This window comes from Hypomesus transpacificus, chromosome 10 (assembly GCF_021917145.1).
Source record: "Hypomesus transpacificus isolate Combined female chromosome 10, fHypTra1, whole genome shotgun sequence".
Lineage (NCBI taxonomy): Eukaryota > Metazoa > Chordata > Actinopteri > Osmeriformes > Osmeridae > Hypomesus > Hypomesus transpacificus.
In genome coordinates this window covers 4386897-4410007 of record NC_061069.1, presented here as the reverse complement: position 1 = coordinate 4410007, position 23111 = coordinate 4386897, and the positions used below count along the sequence as shown (strand labels likewise).

General features: G+C 46.4%; 1 protein-coding gene across 1 annotated transcript in view; it reads right to left on the bottom strand.

Annotated features, from left to right (window-relative positions):
* The window catches only part of insra (insulin receptor a), a 34049-nt gene extending 13597 nt beyond the window's left edge, over positions 1 to 20452 (bottom strand). The window contains exons 1-3 of the mRNA XM_047026756.1: positions 19203 to 20452; positions 12541 to 13089; positions 1967 to 2291 (exon numbers count right to left, since the gene is read on the bottom strand). Coding sequence (XP_046882712.1) covers positions 1967 to 2291; positions 12541 to 13089; positions 19203 to 19281 — 953 coding nt within the window. The 5' untranslated portion in view covers positions 19282 to 20452. The remainder of the gene's footprint in view (positions 1 to 1966; positions 2292 to 12540; positions 13090 to 19202) is intronic.
* Between the last annotated feature and the right edge of the window lie 2659 nt (positions 20453 to 23111).

Genomic DNA, 23111 nt, shown 5'->3' with positions numbered 1-23111 from the left:
CCTTGGGGTTCTGTCCTGCAAGCTGCAGTTTGTACGGTCACTACTCCACGCAAGAAGCACAAACTCCTGCGACTTGCGCTGCCCTCTACAACCTCCCAGGAGAACTGAACCGACCACGTCGGAGCGAAACACGACGTACACGTCAGAGAACTCGGACAAAAATGTCCCTGAAGGGTTTCAATCTGAGGGGATTAGCCCAGGGTTACACGGTGAGGACTTGTCTGCTCTGGTGGCCATTGTCCTCGCCCTCCGACGGGTCCAAAGCGGTTCCTTCCGCTGACTGGTTGGGAGGCGAGAGAACTGCGCTTGCCTAGGGCCTGTCTGGTGACTTAGCGGTACGGGTGGGGTAAGAATAAGCGTCTCTTTCATGATAAGTGCCAAAACAAAGGAGCCAGGTGCCAACTGTTTGCTCACATTTGACTGCGGCTCTCGCGGCATACGTCACAAACCTTTCGGCTTGCCGTCTCATTTTCCCTCCGAGCGACGGACAAGAATGCGATCGTCTGAGATCTGCTCAGCTCTAATAAGAGAGGAGCGATGGTATGGCACAGTTGGAAGCTTAAACAATGCAGCCCTATCAAGTATCCCCCGGGTGAATTCCAGAGATGGATGTCATTCATGGTAGGTCTAGCGAACAAGCCGTAGCGACTGCTTGCCAAATGAACCACTAACATAGGGAGGTTTCATCCTAAATAGAAGCTTGTGATGTAGAAGGTCACTTGGCCTCAACCAGCATACCGTACCGGCATATTTCTTCTACAACATTTGTCAGTGCTCAAAATCCGATTCCACCATAAACTGGATTAACGGTCCCATTCGGCGCAATCAAGAATTCCTCACGTGGTGTACAGTAGGACATGCTGTCAATCAAGTAGCCAGACCGAACACGTAGCACATCAGAGAACACCAGCTGGCCCGCACGACACCCACAAATGCGCCCATTGGAAAATTGTATTCAACGTTTTTGTCATCGAGGTTTTTGTCAGCCCAAAACACTCCTTGACACAAACACAGGAGCTTGACACTTTCTTTACATTTCTATGACCCATTTTGAATTTCTGACACCTGGCTATAAGACTTTCGGATGTGCTCTTCAACGATGACCCTGCGAGTGTGAAAGACGACAAGATTGCGCGGAGTCAGAATGTTGCAACAGTTATGTATACATCAGCTGGCGACACCAGAAAAAACCACACCCGCGGAAAACCCGTCGAGTGTAGCATACAGAGGCTGGGGCGCGAGAAACGAAGTGACGGGTGCTTCCTGGCCTGGATACCACGCCGCGCGTACAGGGGACGGATAAGAGAGTCAGGAGGGGAGACACAGATGCGCCAGTGCTGCACCGCTCTGACCTAGCTGTCTGCACAGAGCACACAGTGTACCAACGCCCCCACACTGCAGATCAACACACACAGTCACAGGCTGGCACACGCACACGCGTGCACACGCACACACACGCACACAGCAGTCAGAGCCCAACAAGGGAGCCTTGAGCATTCGCATCGTCATTCCCTGGATACAGATAGGGTTTGATTTCCGGGGCTGCATGCACATACACGCACACACCCAACTTACGCCCCTCCCCCAACATAAGGGTAGACCACTTCCGGAACATGTCAGTGCTGTTCACAATATCCTGGGCAAAAAATACATAAAAAGCTCCTGCAAATGACACCCCCTCCAGAAGCACAGCTGGAACGGAGGAGCACACGGCGCTGACGCAGCAGAAACACCCCAGCTGTGGGCGGACTCAGACCGAGGCATGAGGCAGCGAGCGTGTATGTGTGTGTGTGTGTGTGTGTGGGGGGGGGGGGGGACTTCAAATTAGCAAGTAAGCGGTTGGGAGGTGCTTCAAAGCGTAGGCACAGGTGGCCAATGCTGTGTGTTTCGTGTTTGTCGTTCACTTCCTGCTTATGACCCCACCCAACCCCCCCCCCCCCCCAAAAGAAACCCCCCCGGGACTTACGAGGAGGAGTTGACGGTGGTGTACCCGGACGGGCACTCGGCGATGCAGGCGCCGTTATGGATGACGTACTCGTGGCAGTCGCTGCTCTTGCTCTGCCGGCACTGATTGTGGAGCTCCTGGCAGAAGGAGAAGGGGACACACCGCCAGCCCCTGTAGGTGTAGTGTCCCAGGGGACACTTCTCCACGCACGTGCCCCCGTGCTGGAGGTGGCGGCAGGACACGCACGTGCTGGCTGAGTTGGGCTCCAGGCACCCTCCCAGGCACTGGTCGTGGCAGCACTGGTTGTCCAGGGTGCAGGCACGGTGCTTGCAGGTGGACGGGCAGACTGGGGGTAGAGAGAGAGAGAACAAGGTGAAGGTTAATGGAGGGGGTTGTTGAGGGTATGAGAGAGAGACATAGACCTAGAAAGAGAGAGAGAGACATAGAAGTTAACCTATAGTTAACTGCTGTCAAACAGGGAAGTTCAGACCTATAAGGCCCTGTCAAGATGTGACAGATCTTTTCTAGCTTTGACAGATCTCAGCTGGGAGGCCTTCGAGGTGCAACACCATCTTCCACCAGTCACCAAACACCACCAACACACAAACAAACACAGCAGGGGTGGGGCTGTCACCAGCTAGCAGAACCCAGACACTCGCCCAGAAGGCTGGGTGACAGTGATGTTGGCATTTTGGGCTTTTTCATGACAATAGCAGCCAACTAGCAGTCTTCGGAACGCCGTAACCCAACTAGACTCTTCTGTCACCCTGGAACCCCGTCGGGCACCAACGCGAGAGGCAGCCCAGAGAGCTGAATGCAATGCATCGGTCAGGAGGATGGAAATAAACTGGGAGTAGGAGAGCTGGGGACAAACAGGCTGATGTCACCGCCTCACAGGGGCCGATGGGCCAACGCCATCCTGCCCCGCCCCCCCCTCCACACCCCTCCCCCCCGCCCACACACACACACGTGGACATCACCGGATATGTCGTCCTGTCAATCGGAGCTATTTATGTGGTCTTTGTGCCCTGCCCATGTTTACCACCACTCTATTTATTATGTGAAACCTGAGAGTCTTTCATGGTGGGTGCTTTGTCTACGGCAGAGGCGTGTGGTGGTCTAACCCCAGGACTGGAGCTAGCGCAGGACATGGAAGTCTACGGTTGATCAAACCCATATGGACTTCCGTCAATTAGTTCTCATCCAACTATTAGGGGGAGCCAACTGTGTTTCAGAGATGAAGGATCACACACACACCTGATGTTTTTCAAGACAGCTTTATTTTCCCCCCAGTTTGGAAGTCTTAACACACACCATTCAGATCAGTGACGTCTCAGGAGACACGTCAGGAAGATGGCAGTCACCGAGCCTGGGTTGTTGTTGTTGTGTGTGTGCAGCAATGTAAACCTGTTTATTACATAACCTTAGCCTCCCAGTGGATTGATAGGTGTGTGTGTGTGTGTTTGTGAGAGAGGGACAGAGAGGTAAATAGACTGCCTGTGGCCAGCCTGCCTGCCTCTCCACCAGGATTAGCTACTCATCCTGGAAAGGCAGATTAGGATTGGCCAACAGCAGGGGAGATAACCAGGGGCTTAGGGCAGAGGGGGTCACAGGTCAGCCCCCTCAAGTCTCCAGGAGAAATTCCATGAATGTGTGTGTGTGTGTGTGTGTTTGTGTATGGGTGGTAGGGGGGGATGGTTGACTTCAGGGACAGACAGTTTGAACAAACACACACACACACAGTCTCTTGCACGTACACCTGTCCTGTTCGACCTATTCCCAGATAGTAAAAGGGATGGATTCACGAGAGACGAGAGAAACAATAAAAAGGCATTACATCACAGCCGAGATGAACCAAACCCGGTGTGATTGCCATAACTCCTTCGCACCGGCAAAGTGCTCATCTGTGCCAGCCAGCTCGGGGTTTTACTCCAGTGGGTTTCAAAACAGGCTGGAGTTCATTTGTGTTCCAACCGTCATGTGACACAAGGCCGGCAAAACAACCTGGACCCGTGTCCTGGCGCTCCCACACAAGTGAGCCTTTCCACTGACCTGACCTTAAAAGAAAGGGTGAGTCTGTGCGGGGGACACAAGGCTGTGTGGAAGACGTTTGACGGTTGGATACCAAGAATCCTTTTTCTTTTTTTTCCTTTTACCTCATTTTCCTTTATTTGTCAACTACTGACTCTCCCCCCTCCCCCACTCTCTGACCTCAAGCAACACAAAGACACACACACACACACACACAAATACTGCAGTGGCAGCCGGCACGCACCCATTCCTGATCCAGCCTAGTCCATGCCGGAGCACAGCTCAAGCAGTGGATCCACCCTCAGCCTTAACCAATGTGTTTGCTGGCTGTGGAAGCTAGCCATTCAATGGCCTCTCCCATCTGTGAGGACGAGCGGCGCAGAGTTAACCCCTTCGAGCGCCGTCGCCGCGTCTCCCAGCCAGTCAGACGACGGGGCAGGGAGGCATGCAAAAAAAAAAGAAAAAAAAGAGAAAAAAAACAACCCTAGAGGAGAGCCACAGCCACATAGAAACAGGAGGAAGCTGAGCTGTACTTTTCCTAGTGTCCAGTCCTGCAAGGATTCTGACCTTTCCCAGGAGAGGCAAGCAGGTCCACACAGCTCGGGCGGTTTCTTTATGAGTAACGTTCTTCCTTTCGTTTTCCCTCAGAGACGAGCTTTTGTTGCTTAAACATCCACGAAAGCAACACCGTTGGAAACCGGCCTTTTTTGTTTGTCCGAAGGGACTGTGTTCCTCTTCAGCTCACCATTTAGAGAGATCCTCTACCACGAGCCCTTATTCCAAAGCGCCTCTAGCTTGCACGGTAATGGGTTGAAAGTATCCTTGTGACCGTGACAGGTAGGTGATAAGCAGACTGACAAAGGAAGCTCACCGTTGGTGGTGGAGCCCAAACAGCCCTTTATTGCATCTAACTTGCTCGTTTCCACGCGTCAGGGCTCTTTGAAGCACCTATCCTTTGTACAACCAATGTCCCAACTGAAAGGTTGAGACAATGACGTCGGTTGAAAGTAGCTGATCAATGACCCTTCAGCTCTTACCATTCATGATCAAAATAATTATAAAGGGCTCCTGAAACAGGAGGCCCGAGCAGATTTTATTGGACGTTGCTTGAGAGTTTGAGTGCTTATAGAAGATTGTTCTGAAGACAGTCAGTCTGTAAACTCATTAGTGAAGCAACAGACGGTTAAAACAGCTTTCCAGATCCTGTAGTATAGGTGGACCAGCAGCCGTATCCCTAAGCAACCGTGAAACCAAAACACCCTGTAAACACAGTATTGGCTGCTTGTCTAGCGACCACACGAGAAGGCTGAAAGAGAGGTGTGTGTGTGTGTCTGCGTGTATATGGGACCACTATCTAGCCAATCCAGCTCATTAGGCCAAATCTGTTCTGGGAGATCAGATCAGTTGTTGCTGGGTGAAGCTGCTCTCCTGGAAAGGATCCTGGGTTCAAAGACACAGGCCATTATTTAATTGTGCTCTCCTCAGTAATGTTCCAATTGTGTGCTTTCTGCCAACCCTCCCCCCGATGACTGGAGCACTGTTTCTTGTGCGCCTGTCGAAACGTTTTGGAGGTCGGGACCTTGAGGATCTTTCAGGGTGAGGCCACCCCGAGTCGTCTTTAGTCTGGCAGAGGGGGGCTTCGCCAATTCCTCCTTAAACATGCAAATCTCTCAACACTGAACCCAGTCTCTTCGACACCGATCGGCCCTTCAAGGTGGCACCATGAAATGCCCCCCGCCTTTTCTCGAGTTTGCTCGGGGTCAATTAGTAATGCTTTGCTTCGACGTGGTCAGCGTCTTAGCTCCTGTTGCCTGGACAAGAAGTGACGTGAAAAGTATCCAACAACAAGAACAGCGAGTGGGGGAGGCGTCTGGGCAGGTTTGTTGATGGGTAGGCGCTAATGAAAACAAGCTGCCAAGCTGTCTTACTCTGAACTAGAGGTGAGTTCAGTCCGTCTGCCCCTCCCTGGGTTAAGTCTGGTCGTCCAAGGCCCCGTTTGGGCCCCGAGGCACAGGTCCGTCTGATCGGCTGTCATGTGGTTTATGCAAAGTTATGCAGGATCACATGAAGGCTGGGCAGTAATGCTGCAGGAATGCCAGGCTCTTTATCTCATTAGCAGGACTTTCGCTTGGTCCACAGACAGACCTCACACAACAAGAAGCTCAACCCACTACCCCCCCCCCCCCCCACCTTCCCTCACCACCACCAGAGACAACTCTGGGACATCCCGAGGCAGGACGAATATGCTTGGTCAGGATGACACCGGCTTGTCATTGACGGACAGCGAGGAAACAAATTCTAACTGTCGGCACCGGTCAACGGTTGGCCGGAGCAAAATAAGGTGTCAACCGCCAAGCACTATATGGCTCACAAGGACTATCTTTTATTTTTTTATATGTGGTGGACAGCTTTGTTCTGGAATCAATACACAGTACTGAAAAATTGCTCCATTGCACCATCTTTTTCATGGCTGTTGACCTGAAATGGCAAGCCAATAAGGAGTTAGAACCATACCTATCCAAAGAGGAGGGCAGTATGTATAAAGTTGAATTGCAGTTTCAGGCTACTGTCTAATTACTTACACCCATGGCTGTTGATATTAACCATAATTCCTCTTGAACATGTTGTGGCTTGTTCCTCCATGTTGCTTTTATGGCATAAAACATAAAGCTCTTTGCGCTAAGATCACATAAGACTCTTGCAAATGCCAAATGGAATGCGGTGGTGCACTGGTTGGCAATCAAAATTCCAAAACCATGACAAGGGTGGTACTTAGTTGCTTGTGAAGAAAATGACAGCAAAAGCCCCAGAAGGAAAGGAAACAGAAGACGAACTAACGTGGTGAATGATCCTCAGGCTAGCGCGCCCATATATGGCGATCTTCCGATTTTGTGAATGTGTGAATGATCAGACTTAGCATCTAGGCTAACGAGCATGATGGGTGCAGCACTACGGAGGGTGAGCTAGTTTGCATGATGAGTTGCGACGCAGGTCTGACACACATAGGTCTGTCTGCACGGCGCAGCCATTATGTGTGTATAAACACAGAGCTGCCTTTTTTTTCGAAGTCAGGAGCAGATGTTATACTCTCCCAACTGCTGTTTCCCCTCAACACGATGTGGGACACATCCCTCTTACCAAACTTTCCACTGCCTTCAAAAAGACCCACCCGAGTGCTATACAAAAGATGCCATTGGCATGGCAGGCGATAGGAATCAAGGATTCATTCAGTCAATTTCATTCGGTCATTCTAGATGACCTTTAGCATTCTGGAGGCAATCCTGTTTGTCCAGCTAGCCGGCGCAGAGAAAAGATGATTAAGTGATTAGGAAAAGAGAAAGAGTGAGAAAGGTCAGTACAGAGAGTTTTAGACATTCACCTGTTTTCAGCGGTGCTGCTGACGTAAACGTCAGGAGATCAGTACTTAACCAGAACAACAAAAAGGTCGAAGCTAATGATGATAAAGATGAGTCTATAACTGTCCAACCATTTCAGTTTGGCCACGTAGCATACAAATACAAATAAGGCGGACGGAAATATTTTCCCATCACTCGGAATCAAATTGGATGCAAAATGTATTCAATACAAACTATGAATATCGCTGGTGAGTCTTAAATGCGTCAGAGAGAAAAATCTTTAACAATCCATCTTCTTGGTTAAAAGTGATTATACAGAAATATAGAATAGCTTAATGACCTTCCTCACTTTTTCCTGGTACCCATTTGCAATTCAGTCTGACTCAACAACAGCAGGGCTCAGCTGAGCTGACTGAGACAGGAACTGTAAACAATTTCATTAGGCGACCAGTCCCCATTAATAGAATCCAAACACGCAAACAACATGGAGGAGCACTTTTTGTTTTGAATGGTGCCCTCGCTGCCTCACAGCCCCCCTGTAATGGCAGGATGTCCAATTTGTTGTGACGAGAATAAAGATGATAAACAGCGCACAAAAGACATTGACGGTTCCAAATGCCAGTCCAGCAGGAAGGTGACGCACACGACAGCCTTGGCTCTTGACACAACAGTGCACGCAAGACTGTTTTGGACATTCGGAACCATCTTTAATTGCGTTCACTTCGCCAGATATATTTGGTAGCACGATGCTAAGGAACAAGGAAATATACAAGGACGTAAAGCTGGAGAGCTGTCTGGAAAGACAAGCTGCATCCAGCTCCTTCCTGCTTATTGTACCAACGAGTCTGCAGTGATGCAGAGAAAGAGGTACCTGGGAATTCTTCTGTGAAGCTCCCAGCCTTTGATATTGTTTGGTCACGTCAATGAGGCAGTGCAGGATGTTCAGTCAGGATGAGGAACACACAAGAAACCGTTATAGGATCACTGACAAAAATCACCAAACCTAGAAAGGATCCGTAATAAACCAAGGCCACAACAGTACGTGTGACAGACATAACAACCCATTTGCTATTGTTAGTCATAAACATAACAGCCGATCGACCCAAAGGAATCAGATAACTCGAGAGCAAATGTTTAACATGATGAAAGTGGTTAAGTGCATATTCAAAAGGGACAGTTCCCCGGAGAGTAGATCCAAAAGTATCTTTCCAGAGATCTCCAAATAAACAGAATAGTGAGGGTGAGGCGGGCATGCTGTTGTAAATAGAAGGCCTGTGCTCTGTGTGCGACAGCAGTCAAAAATAATAATATATATAATACAACGCTCATCTGCCCAGCTTTAACAAATGCCTAAAATGTCTGGGATTCCAGGGAAAGGGAAGATGGGCGCCGATGAGCCGCTAGCTGGGCTGCCGAAACAACAGGGGTGTGACTCCATGTAGATAACAGTTTGGAGGTGATGTTGCACGGCTAGTGTGAAACCAGATTGCAGAAGTGACTAGTTTGTAAACAGGAACGCTCATCCGATTTCTTTTCCTCTGATGTAATGGACGAGTGCATTTTGCGTCGTTCCCTTTTGGACCTTATGTCTTTTTCAAAGTGGAAGAGGGAAAATGGGGGTAGGAGGGGAGGGCGGGGCAGGGCATAGGGAGACAGATAGAGAGACAGTGACATAAATAGAAATAGAGGGAGTGATTCATTTGATGGCAGGAGGACAGGGCTGGCATGGCTTTCAAACACGTGTCATGTTTTAAGAGGCAACACTATGGGAAATGAATACACTAGCCTCGCAGGGCTGTTGAAATTGGCTCGCACCGCCGCTCGACATGTCAGTGAGACATCAAAGGGTGGCTGCTCTGTCCCAAGGTGGCAGAGCACAACCCAAACTCTCGACACTCCAAACCCAGCCCCCCCCCCTGCCCCCCCCCGGGGGGAAACTCGACAGATGTGTACAGCAGATTAGCCCCGTGCTTTTCAGGAATCCGAACCGATCTTTCGAACTCGTGGGCTGGGAAGATGAGACACAAAAACCGAGGCGCCGTCCCGACGTGATTTCCTTTCTTCTCCCAGCGCTCATAACAGCACGGTAAACCCATCTTGTAGTCTGCATGGAGACTGATTTACTAGCCGTCTCGTTTGTCCACTTCATACCTCGTTGGCCCCAGGAGGTCACCTGGCGGTATTTTGGTCTCGTAAAAGCGTCCGCCCGGTGGAGACGCTGCTCGGCCTCGTGGGTCCCTTCTCAACCGCTGGGAGGAAATGCTCTCACAAAGTCAGGAAACAATTGGGAAGAGCACTCTGTTAACTTCTTCCGACAACCATTGTTCCACACAGGAGATTGACTTGGCGCCAGTGTCTGCCACGGTGTGGAGGCCGTAATATCGGCACAAGGCCACAGAGGTGTGTGTGTGTGTGTGTGGGGGGGGGGGGGGGGGGGATAACATTGAGCTGTGCGCCTCCGGTGGTGACCTCCGCTTCCCCGTGGGGACAGCCTGTGTGCACATCCCCTCCTGACCCCCCCCGTGTTACTCGACTGTTCCTAAGCAGCAAGTCAAAACAATGTATATCCTCTCACACACACACACACCCCTGTATGATTAATAAGCCGTGTCTGCTCTTGCAGTCAGGGTTATCCTCGCACCCTCGCAACGCCCCTGACCAGCCTCTGTGCCGGCCTTGTGATTGGACGAGGGCTAAGGCATGACGTCAGTGAGGGTAAATTTGGACTCTCCATATGAAGACAGGGTCCACAGCAGGTCCCTCACCTGATCTGACTTGTGTCCCGAATCACAGCGACGCTATCCATTCTAGAAGTGTAGCGTGTAGCTCTGGCTGGCAGTTATTGCTATTGGAACACATGCACGCCTTTCTGGAAGCTCCACATGCCGCCAGTATACAGAGTCCTCTACCAATCGGAGGAGAGAGTCGGCTTCTGCTAAACCTATAATTGAAACCCCCTGCCGTGGGAGCTAATTAAAAATGTATGGTTTTCTGTTAACCCAAACACTGGCTGCTGCTGCCGACGCTGATTCTACTGAAAAAAAAAAAAGTGAATGGGAGAGAGAGAGAGCGAGCGAGAGAGACTCCCCGCCCCTTCTCTGCCTCCCAGCTGTGTGTCTAATCTCCTCAGAGGGCCGATAATGAAGATCATTTTATAATGTGTGTAAAATACTAGCCGCTTGGGAAAGCCATGCTCCATTCAGAACCTTCCGGGCCTGGCCGCGGGCCGGCAAACGGAAGCTGCGGCGCTCCACAAAGAGAGCAAACACGACCCAAATGTGATTACAACATGAAAACAAAAGCTTGCACCCGCTCCCATGGAGCCAGCATGCTACAGTAAACCCCCTGAAGATGACAGCAATCGGAGCGTTGAGGGAAGACTTGCTTCTTAGCCAGATAAAATACACAAACTCAACCTCTGTGCAATTGCGATTACACAGAAACTAAAGACGTGCCGCTGGCTGTGTAATTGGGGACAAACGAGCGTTACCGCACTCCCTAGCAGAGAGGATGCTAACCAGGTGACAGCAGAGCAGAGGTTAGTGCGGGTCTGGCTGAATTCAATCAGACTCTCTGATTCACTCTTTTTGAAAAAAAAAAAAAAAAAAAAAAGAAGAAGAAGAAGAAAAAGGTAATGTGTGATGTGTGTCCGTCTGTGTGAGAGAAGCACTCATGAGGCCAAATCCAATCAGCTTTAATAATCAGCATGCCCGCAACCTCTTTCTTGGCAACTTGGGTACAATTTCCTAGCTAAACTAAGGGCAAAATTACAATTACTTTGGGAACCCCCCCCCCCCCCCAGTAAAGTAGGGGGAGGAAATGGGTTGTGATACAAAACGAGGCAAGGGCAGACTGACCAACTGTGTGACCCATTGCCACCTCTGGCTCTTAAGCACCTATCAGTTAGACTTCCCATGAAGGAGTACAACCCTACTACACACACACACAACACAACAACCTGCTGCACAACTACACAAGACGAGAGGACCCACCAACCAGGATTGATATGAATGGTGCTGAGAATCCATTTCAAAGTCAATTTGAATCGATCGCGTCCGGCTGTATCCGACACGAAATAAATAGCTATAAAGAGGGCAAATGAATGCCTCGCGTCATGCTCTGTGGTTCCGGTCAGGGCTCAACGGGTCTTTCATGCTTTAGTGAAACTAGGCCAGAAACCACAGGCCCCAGGCCACAAGTCCACAGGCCCTGCATCCGCCGGCTGCAGCTCTGATTGGAGATCAGGGCTTGGCTGTGGGCTCTTGCTCCTGCTGCTTTGTCAGAGTTTGCAAACGGTAACTCCATTTGGGAGCTTATCTGTCACTGAGGTTTTACGTACCTATCCTTTTACTCACATTTCCACCATCGTTTGTTGATGGGTCACGTGTGACATGCCAAAGTTTGCCAATGTTTTATTTTTTTTGCATACAAAAAAAGATTCCCTTTGAGGCTTGAACTGACAAAAATGTCCAGCTCGAATCTCAACTGTAGTTGGACCATTTACGTCATGCCAAGCTGAAAAGGATTCAGTCTCCTGCTTGTGTTCACTGCGCTTACAACCAGGCAGGGGCCGTGCTTGAGAGGGCAGACATGCATGAAAGAGAAAGCAGTTCAAAGAACAGTTACATGATGTGTACCCTGTGTTGCGTAATTGCGCAAGATGAGAGGTTCGAGCAGCACTCATATGCAAAATTCTTCCCGGTGTTTAAACTTAAACTCCTTGTCGTCGTGGAATGGGTCTGGCTTTTCCAAACAGAGATCCCACTTCAGAGGAAAAGATGATTTTTGCAGGAGCTCTCCATGTTCAATGATGGGAATTGTGACGTCACATTATTTTCTCTCCTGCGTTGGGATTTCTACCTGGGTCATGTCTGATGGGACAACATAAAACACTTGTCTAATGCAAACACACACTCACAGACAAACCTGGCCCAGCATTGCAACATATTCTGGAGCATGGTTCAAGCCAACGAGGAGAAAAAAAAGAAAAGAAGAAAAACATGGCCTACTTCTGATGTCACCGCAAACACTGCAAAGATCTCCTCGTCTGTAGCAGTTGCCAACATCTCAGTCGTGAGGTCAAAGTTTGACTTTCACTCACGAATGACAGTGAGGTATATCAGAAAAGGAAAAAATACCTATGAACCGCACTGTGGATAATTACATTGACTTTGTTAACCGGATGGAAAGACGAGGCAGCCGACTTACCCCTCTGGCAATGTTTCTGTGTCCAGCAGCGCTCGCTGAACAGGCCGTTGATGGTGGTCTGAAGGCAGGTGGCCTTCCCCTTGGCCGCCCCTGGGCAGACGTCTCCGCACTCGCGGTCGTTCTTGTTCGCCACGATGTAGTTGTCCTCTACCGAGTCCAGGATCTTGGACCAGTCCAGGGTGGAGAGGTAGCAAAGGTCCGGGTTCTTCTCCACGCGCACCGCGCCCCGGGTGATGTTCATGAGGCTGTGCAGGCCAATCTCCCGCAGCTGCAGCATCTCAAACAGTACCAGGGCGTAGTTGAAGAAGAGGTTGTTCCCTCGGATGACGGTCAGGTTGGGGAAGAGGTCCTGGAGGGTCTCCATGCCGTAGACGCGAAAGAGCAGCAGATAGTCTGTGATGACGGTCAGCTTGGGGAAGCTGACGCCTCGGAAGTCCTGCGGCTTGATGTTGAACATGAGAAGGATCTTCAGATGGCCCTCGATCACCGTGCAGTTCTCCAACGTCCGTAGGTTGGTCACGTTGTTCCGGATGTCTTTACTAGGGCAAACTAAGATATAAGGGGAGAGAGAGAAAATGTTTAGAAATAGAATTCAGACAGAGGTCAAAGGTCTTGTGGAAAAAAACAACCACTTTAAACCATAAAAATAACGACTTAGGCTCTGTGACTAATATCCCTAAACCCAGGAAGTGAACAGCAAAATCATTCACCTCCCTTTGAACAGTAATCTTTTGGCAAAGATATTCTTTAGAGGTCGTTCTCAACAAATGAGAGTACATCACGCATGCACTACTGAAACAAAAAGTGTAGTTGTTCAGCCAATCAGTGTGGTGTCACTCTTTAAAATGCAATTCTTTAAATTTGGTGAATAAAAGTGGGATTTCTGAGGAATTTTACACCACAGTTCCAGCAACAAACTTCAAACCCTCATTTAGCCATGTCACACTATTTAATAAAGGCTAATAAACTAAACTAAGTAAATACAAATAAATACAAATCTAACACGTTCTACTTTTACATTTTCAAAAGTAGCAGTTAGCTACTTTGCAGGACGGCCATGTCATCAAAGGAAATAACTGCAACGTGCGATCTATTTTTTTGCCAAACATTAGAGGGGGTTTAAAAGGGGCTGTCTAGAAGGCTCAAAATAGACATGTCTAAATTGAGAAAAATATCTTGCAGAAAATATGTTATGTATCTTAATTTGATGAAAACCATGCCTCTCGGCTGACAGTTTGTTTAGCAACCACATATCTGGCTGTTACCCACATTCAAATATGGAGCGCTGTCATCAGAGTCAAGTAGTGCTCATCCCTGACTTCTTGTATTTGGCTTCAAGAACAAGTAACATAAGATGGTTTAAAACATGAGCTAATGCTTTTTCAGACCTGAACTAGATTGAATCCGATGAAAAAGCACCAAGGTTAAGCGTAAAAATATTTATTTTTGCAGTTGTTACTTAACTAACTTAAACTTGAGCTTTTCGAATCTGTTATATGAGAGGCCCTTGTAATCCAACACTGCAGTCACATAGGTTGAGCCAACAGAAAATATAGGCTATGTCTAATAAAAATAAACCTGTCAATGGCGAGATATTAATTGCTTTTTCTTTCAAGATTTGAAAACAACCTCCGCGGGTTCATGTGTGGGTAATCATGCCCCTCTAAGCAGATGCCTTTTGTGTGACATAACGTAATGATTGCAGCCATAAAGACTGTTCCTGTACAGGTGCAGCATGGGACATTCCAGTCCTGATTTTACAGTGTGTGAGTCTAGGTGCAGGTGGAGGAGTGCTGGGGTGGGTGGGTTTGGGAGAGTGCTGTATTTGTTTACCAACCCTGTGACCACAGAGCTGGGCGCTCCTCAGGCCAACTGGTCAGCCATGTGGGGGAGAGAAAAAAGGGCTACAGCTCTTATGGCACCAGCTCATTTTACACCAAGTGTTTCAGGATAGGGTATGGCAACTGTGGTCCACACAATTACAAAGATCCATGCATTTACCCTTGCGGGACCTTTTTCTTATGTTACGAAAATGGCTCGTTAGAAAAAGTGTTTAAAAAGGTAGTGAGCTTCGACATTACGCTCACTTCACTCATTAAAAAGGTGAACATTTCCTCTTTCAGAGCGCTAACAATCCTCTATGCTACTCTGCTGTTTGTGGTTTCCCAGGTGGGCAACCATTCATCCCAAGAATGAGCGGTATCTCCCAAACCTGTCATTTTAACACTTCCGTTTCTAAATAGAACTGTTCCAGCTACACCATGGTTGTGTACTTAAGTGTCATGAGAGAACTAGTCAGCTATTGGAAAGCAGGAGCTTGACTAGATCCATTACACAGCCCTACCCCCGTCAACTGCTTTACACCCAGAATGAGTATCATGAGCTCACGCTCTCTCCATCTGACACACACACATACACACACACACACACACAGTCAGGTGCTCATGCAAGTTCACACACACAAACACATCCAGAAAGACTAATAAACAAGTACAGAGTGACCACTCAGAGAGAGGGGAGAGAGAGCGAAAGAGAGAGACAGGAGAGAGCGAGAGAGAGAGAGAGAGCGAAGGCCCAGGACATCACAGAGGAGCCCACACCGCCCCAGCTCTCATCAGGGTACACTTTCAGCCAGGTCAGTATTTTTAGCAGCGCATTCCCAATTGAGAATCTAATACACTCCGTACCGATAGTGGCTCGCATTGGAAACTGGAACAGCGCTGCCTTGGTGTGTATGTGAGGAATTCCAACAGCGGTACAGAGAGAGATAAGGGGTTGACTGGCTGACTCTGATGTGGTCATCGGTCTGGCATCAGAACTGTGGAAACCTGGTTGAACTCGAGTCACATATCGCACATGAACTAAACCTACGACCAGCGATGGGATCAGCAACCCAAGCAGAGAGGGCTCTTAGATCCATAATGCCACATGTTGTCTACTTCCTGTAGACAGGAGGGACAAAAAAGGAAGGCAGACACGGTTCAGGCCCCATCACAACCAACAGGGTTGCCGTGGAAACGGGGCTGGCTCCAGCACTTCATTAGCTTTCGGAACATAGATTTGCTCTCAGCCAGACAACACACAGACAGGGACACAGACTGTGACCGTTTGTGCCTCGGAGGGAAGAATGGAGCCAAGGAACAACAGATTCACTCATATCAGACACCCCTACTGCTAAGAGAGGCTTATACAAAACATTTCATAAAGGGAGACAATGCTGAGATAAAACCAACCTTTACATGCCTTTAATTGCTGCTTTGTTGTAACATTCCAGCAAGTGGTAACAGTAGCTGTGATAAAAGGCTTAGAAATCATTTACTTTTACTCTTCTCTTTTAATACAAACCTGCTGTGTCTTAAGAGACATCATTCATTTGGCTAAACAAACATTAATGTATGAAGGACACTCTTACAGTCATTGTGGCACATTTAAAATCCATTGAATATTACTTGACATCCATGTGACCCAAGCAACGCTTCAAGTGAAAGCGTGAAACCTTGTTTTCAAGCGAGACGAATCTTTACGAATGCACAAAAACAGGCCCTAGCACCATTTTCAACACAACCAACACCTGAGTAATAGGCTCGCTAGTTCAGACAAACACAAAACCCTAAGTCGGGGATAGTTTGTGCACGTCCCCAAAGAGCCATCTTCTCAATCGACTGTGCTCTCTAAAGGGGTCTACGACAGCCACAGACCTCCCCAGCAGCTTCCAGCGATGCGAGGAAGATGGAGGGGCCTCTTTGTGGCGTAACGTTGTCACAGGGCCTCCAAGAAGAACAGGCGGCCTCAAGAAAGGGCAGACACGGAGAGCTTGCAACACTTCCCTTTTCAGGGTCCCCTCACTGGCTTGTTGTTTCTTCATGCGCTGGAGCAACAAAGAGTTCAGAGAGGAACTGATGGTTGAGTGGTGTAATCCACCACGAGAACAGTTGTAAAACCTTATCAATTGTTTATGACCAGGATTTTGTTTTCGGTGGCCGTCAATATAATTACTATGTGGCCTTCTGAATAAGGTTGCAATGTTTTAACGTAACATTTCAACACAGCCTGTTGATGCAAAACAATACAAATACAAAAAGAAAATAACATCATAAATAAATAAGATAATAACCTTTAGGCTATAAATATCGGTTGGCCTACTGGTGACGTTGCTAAAGCAAAGAATATAACACTGGCTTGAAAACATTCCAACAGGGGGGTCAGGGTCACCCTGAGTCTTACAGAGCTTTGACTGGTCAGACTATTGGCCCATTATCAATCAAACTGGCAGAAAGTTTTATTTAGGGCTACCAATATCAGAAATGGGGTACTGGCCATACAGCTTTGACAAACTCTCGGGGCCGAGCGACAGAACTGTCTGCGGAGAGACCTTTCGAGATGCACAGTCAATTAGTGATTCACCTGCACACCAGCTGCTCTCGGTTCCTCATCTTCTTTTCTAAATGTGGATCCAAACAAGATGGACAATATGTTTTTGCCAATTTGCAAAAGTGTCGCAACCATTCTTCTTGAAAGCCGCCACTACTGAAATTTGAATTTCTCATGTCTTACTCATAAAAACAATCATGGCTGGGTTCACAGTTCATATCTATAAACAAATAACTTCTCCTGACTGAGGGTGTTTATAGCCAAATGTCTCATGCTACATGAATAGGCATTGTTGACAGCATGAAGGCCATTGTTGACACTGGGATAATTATTACCTTCGGTGTGTAAAAACACAATAACAAGGACATTTCCTTTTACGATGTCAAGGGTACAGGGACTCGAGAGAACAAGGCTACCTTGTCAGCTGCTTCGAATCCTTTAAGTATTAGAGGCTCGAGCAAATGTGTGTGGGTTTGGCAAATTGTGTGTCTTCGATATCTCTCCAGGCTTCTTAGAGACTACTGTCAACCTGGATCACAGACCCATTGTTGCAGGTGACAACCACTCATACCAACCACTCTTGTGTATACCACAAACCCATAAACTACATTGTGCAAGAATGGAATCATGTCAGTTTGATTATATGAGATCACCACTCTCCTGGTGAAGTGTAGTCTGTAGTTTTGTCATATATCAAGGGAATTTGTGAATAATATACTGGTTTGAAAGCTGCCTGACCACTTAAAATGATAGCTTGAGAAGAACCAAACTGGCACATTTTGGTTTGAAACAGGCTTGAATTGGAAAGTTATTGTGAAATAGTATAACCAATAGAGACATCAAAAATCGATGTACGCTGCCTTTAGAGATTATTTAAGAACAAATGACCAAACGAAGATTAGTTACTGAACCTTGCAAGGAAGCACGCAAAAATACAAAGATTCACTGACTTCAGAATTGGTCGGTCCAGCTTGTGAAAGCCAGTAAAGCCCCCGTGTTTCAATCTTCCCTTTGGCTCTTTCTCCAGTCTGAGAGGAGCAAGAAGGGGCCAGCTTTGCAATTACACAACTTGTTTATGATTTATGTCCTCAAGATCTCGCACCAAAACTGGTTTGATGACATTGCCCCAAATCTTGCACCTTTCTGTTTTCAATAAAAAAGAAACTTGGGTATGTGTTCTTTTGGAGATGGCATACAATTATAGAGGACAGATGCATACTGCATGCATTTTTTGGGGAGCATATTTAGCAGGCTAAATGCCTGCTAAGCTTAAATGATATTGACACAATACATCAGCACCTTCTATTCTTCTTTAAAGTGTCTGGGGTTTTGAATGTGTCAGACCATGTCCAAAGTGTATAGTGTTATAAATCAAAGAATGATTACATATTGTAAAGTGAAGTGTGTGTGTGGTTCAAATGCATAGACAAATTCTCAAGCAAAACAAAAATACATTCTACATTAGGATAAATGTCCTCTTTGACAACAAAATGCAAGTGATCGCAACTACGTTTTAGAAAAAATGCAATAAAAGTTGGATTGAAAATCGACCGATCTCCGTCAGGTACACAAAGCCAAGTGTGCCACAGGCTTGGTTATATTTGTTTCGGAGGGACCTCGCAATCATATTTACAGTACAGAAACTACACCAAAAATGTTGTGACTGCAGCTTATCTAGCCTATTACGGTCATAAAATGTGTCAATTTAGGAATTAATCAAATCCTATATAATAATTAGTTTGTTGCCACGAACATTACATCCATCTATTTATTTATCATCAAATCTAGCCTTGCAGAAATGTTCGGTAGTGTCGTGAAAACTGATTCATAACATCACTCACTGACTACAGAAAAAGTAGGCTAAGTAAAGGATAAGAGATGGAAGTATAAATGTTTCTCTATTATTATTAGTAGTAGTAGTAGTATTATTACTTTCAATACAGAGCAGAATTTCTGCTACGTGATACAATGATACTGTACATGAAAATACATATCTAAGCGTTCTCATAAATCTTCCAATTAGACAAACATGTTACGATCAGATTAAACGACAAAAACATTTAGCTAGTCGTTTGTCGTTACATTTATTCGGAAGCAAGAATGCCCGTTAAGCATAACCTTTGTCCCTCCAGTACTGCGTCTGACTGAAGAATGTTAATCATCCATAAGAACTTGCCAATCACAATAATTGACCGTTTTAATGGTAATTAACATTCTGGAAAAAACACACGTACATAAATATATATGGTAGTTGTAGCACATACACATATTCAGATAAGATATCTACTTACTCTCTCCATTAGTTGGGTGACAATTCCATAAAATGCACACAGTGGTCACAAAAACCGCAAGGAAAGTCCGGAGCCACATATTGACTCAAGTGAAGTCACAGTCCAACGACGTTGTCGACAAATTGAGAAGAATCCGTGTGAGATCTCACTTAAAACTACCAAGAAAATGATGGCAGGAAATTAGTTTAATGAGCCGCAAAAATCAGGTAAACAAAAATAAAAACAGTCACCGGAAAAATGGGCGGAGGGAAGGGTCCAACGTGTTCAATCTAAATAGGCTGCTGGCGCACAGGCTAGCTAGATATAGCTGTATCGGGTCTGGTGGATATTCAAAATTACCACGAACAAATGCAAGTATGTGCCACATTGCGACGAAATGAAGTAAAAGGCTTCATTTGCAACTTGGTGAACGGCATCAATCCTTTCCGCTTATGAGATTAATGTCTATCGTATCACGTAATAACACACAAACTGCAAGCCAGATCACGCCTGAGTTGTGCGAGTTAGCCAAAAAGCTAACGTTAGCTATAGCTACGTAGCTAGTAGTAGCAGTAAGCAATAGAGCAGGCCACAAGTAAATTTAGCGATAGCAACTCTCGCTTTCTCAATCCAGTTTATTGGGTTAAATGCATTTGCCAGGTATATCTATATCCTCAATCGTTCTTTTTAGACGTTCTGCTTCAGTGAATTTAACTAATTTTCCTCCAAGGTTTTGTTGCAATTCTGATACTAGCTATGTTTCTGACAACTCGAGGATCGTGGCACGCGTGGCGTAGTAAAACCCATGGGTCACTGCGAATCACATACACGGCTTGTCTTTCACTACAAACTCCACTGCAACGAATACAAGACGATAACCTATTCACAATTAAACACGCCAGTAATTGAAAAACATTGATACAAGACTACGGATAGATCCGCACCACAAGTCGGAGTCGACTCAGTCAATGCTGAGATTTCAGTGAGACTAGTTCCAGTCTGCCGAGTGTCAGACTTCGCCGTGGCTAGCTCGTTGTGGTCGCCCGCCCTCGTTCTTTACAAAAATGAAATGCGTTTTAAGGTTTTGCAAATGCGCCTTAACTTAGTCCAAAATGACCAAATGCGTATTCGAATGATAATAACAACAAAAATAGAATTGAAAAACTTATTTTACTCTCCCACATTAGAGGTAGATTGTTCAGTCTCACAGATCCCCTAGGATCCCCTTCTCTGCCTCTCCGCCAGTAAACAAACCTTGCCAGTGAGCCAGATGGGACATGGTGGAAACACGGACTGGAGTTTTAAATTGGATTAATGCAAGCAACAGTCGGACGGTTAAACGAAATGTATTGTAGTTCTATATTATGCAACATAACTGCTAATTAATAGCTACCTTTTCAAATAAATAAATACAAATATTTGAAAAGTTATCTTCTGATCGAAGGCTCAGTTCAGCATGCTACATTTTGACATCAAAATCTCAATAAAGTGTAATTATGGCTTTGAAATAATGCTGTTTGATGGATGTTGGATCTATTCATTTTTCATAAACATCCCTATTCCCAGTATTGCTATTTTTGTTCTTGACATGGAAACTGACACACTGACCCCTTACATGCATCCTATTTATCTTACATAGGCATAGCTATTGACTTCAGCTGTCACTATGTCACATTTATCACTAGTGAATGTATTTTATGGATGAACCAAGGTCACGTCTATCATTAGTTTTCAGTTTTGGAAACCGTAAGAATATACCTCAATAGCAGACACAGCTTTTGGACAATAATATATCCAATGATTATAAGCCTATTTTATTGTATTACTATTATGATGTTATGTTATCATATTGGCCCTTTTTATATTTGGATTAAAACAAAACATAACTGTCACCACATTACAAGTCACTGCCTGTTCACTTCCTGCATTCCAGAAATTATGCTAACAACGCTTAGTACGTAAATAACCTGTTGTGTAAGAAAAGGCCTTCATTTTACAGCAAAACCTCTACCGGGAGCCAAATGCAGCCAATACAGCATGGAGCCTGTGCTCTTGTGACAAACAGCAGTGCACTGAGCCTGTGATAGTTAATCCATAATTGCAGCAACATGTCCCCTCCTGTAGTAATATGTCCCTCCCTAAAGCTATACACACCCCTTGAAACATTTCAATAACTTTCTGTTCTTTTCTATAGCCAATCACAATATTATGAGTGTGAAATATGTGTTGTACATTAGGAATGCTTTGGTTAGATATAGGGGTTGGAAAACCGCTGGGCACCTGTGTCATTACCACACCACCACCACAGAGAAGGAAGATCAGATCCTGCAGAGGAGTGATCAGAATAACAAGCATGCATAATGAGAGCTCAGCTCAATACCATACAAACACCCGGCTATATCGGTCAATGCTCTTTCATAGAGACCCTAACCCTGCACTACACAAAACATTCAACATGTTAAAGTAATAAACAATAATCAGATGGTCGGGGTTAATGGCAGTGCAATTGTAATGAAACCATTCAACAAGTCGGACAGAAATAGAGAAGAGGTAAGGCAGACAGAAAGGAGGCGGAGAAAGAGCTGACCAGAAGCATTAAGCCAATGAGCCGATTTTATTACCTCACTAAGAACATCTGGCATTATTGGGAGGAAGTATTTAATTGGGTTGTGATGAATACACAATATATAATCTCATATAGACTATGTCTGTAGGTGTGGGGAACATAAATGCAACAATGATTCTAGATGTGCACGATTTGACATCCTGAGAATGCTGTATTACTGCACATAGTCTCATCCTACTCAAACTATTCAGTAAATGCTCTAAACTATGTTTCCAACTTGCAGCAGGATCTGTAGGTCCACATACATTCCTGTTTACCTGTCCTGAGAAATACATGTTTGCCCAGCACTCACTGAGCCCCTGCGAAACAGATTATGCTCATTATGGCTCAGCACTATTGATGCAGTATTGATGTTAAGCAGAGGAAAACAAATGACGCATAAACACATGATCTGAATGCTGACAGTGTTGCCTGTTGCTGTAGAGTCAGAGGGTCTGTTTGTTGAGCTTCTGACTCCTAATCCCAGCAGGCCCTGATCCAGTTCCGTGGGGGTGGTGGTGGTGGTGGGTTCCCTGGTGTGGCGGCAGGTCAGATCCCTGGTTCGCCTCTCCAAGGGGTTTCTCGGCAATCCCATTACACTGGGCACGGCATGGTAGCCGTGCCAGGCTGTGGGCCAGCCTGGGCAGGCATGCCGCAGCCAGAGGTCTGACTGAGTCTGGCATATCAGGAGTGGCCTGCCTGACATCCCCAACTGTTCAGCTTCTCCTCCAGGGTTGGGCTCATGAATCATTTATTTAGTGTATCGGTCAAATCTGGGTTATGATGATCAGAGCTATGCAGGAGGATAGAGGAATACAATGAAGGAACGGCTTTTTTCGATCAATTACAGGACAGACTTGCCTCGTGAGTCCCATTCTCGATACTGTAGGTTCTGCTGTCGCAACCACCTGTTTTTAAACCAGGGGTTGCACCCAGTCGATGACTTGGCACAACTCTTTTAAAAGGGGTTTCTGAGATATATTTTCAACTCACGGTACTTTGTATTGGAACAGTGATGATGTGAGTGACACTCGGTTGCCCTGGGCTTATTCCTATACGTAAGTGAACGGAGATTGTACCCTGTTTGAGCAAGACAACTAAAAAAACAAGGTCAGGGTTCTTGCTGATAACAGTTGTGTGAAGGCTTGACTCACTCTGTTATCACTAAGATGATATGACATGCCATGGTTCAGGTTAGCTGTGTTATTCTGTAGATCAAGTATGCCATAAAGTTCAAAAAAGATCTGTGGGTGGGGACGGAAATGGATGATCTGTTGAGCCCTGCAGGAGTACAGCTGGAACAAAGAGTCAGCAGTCATAGCCCA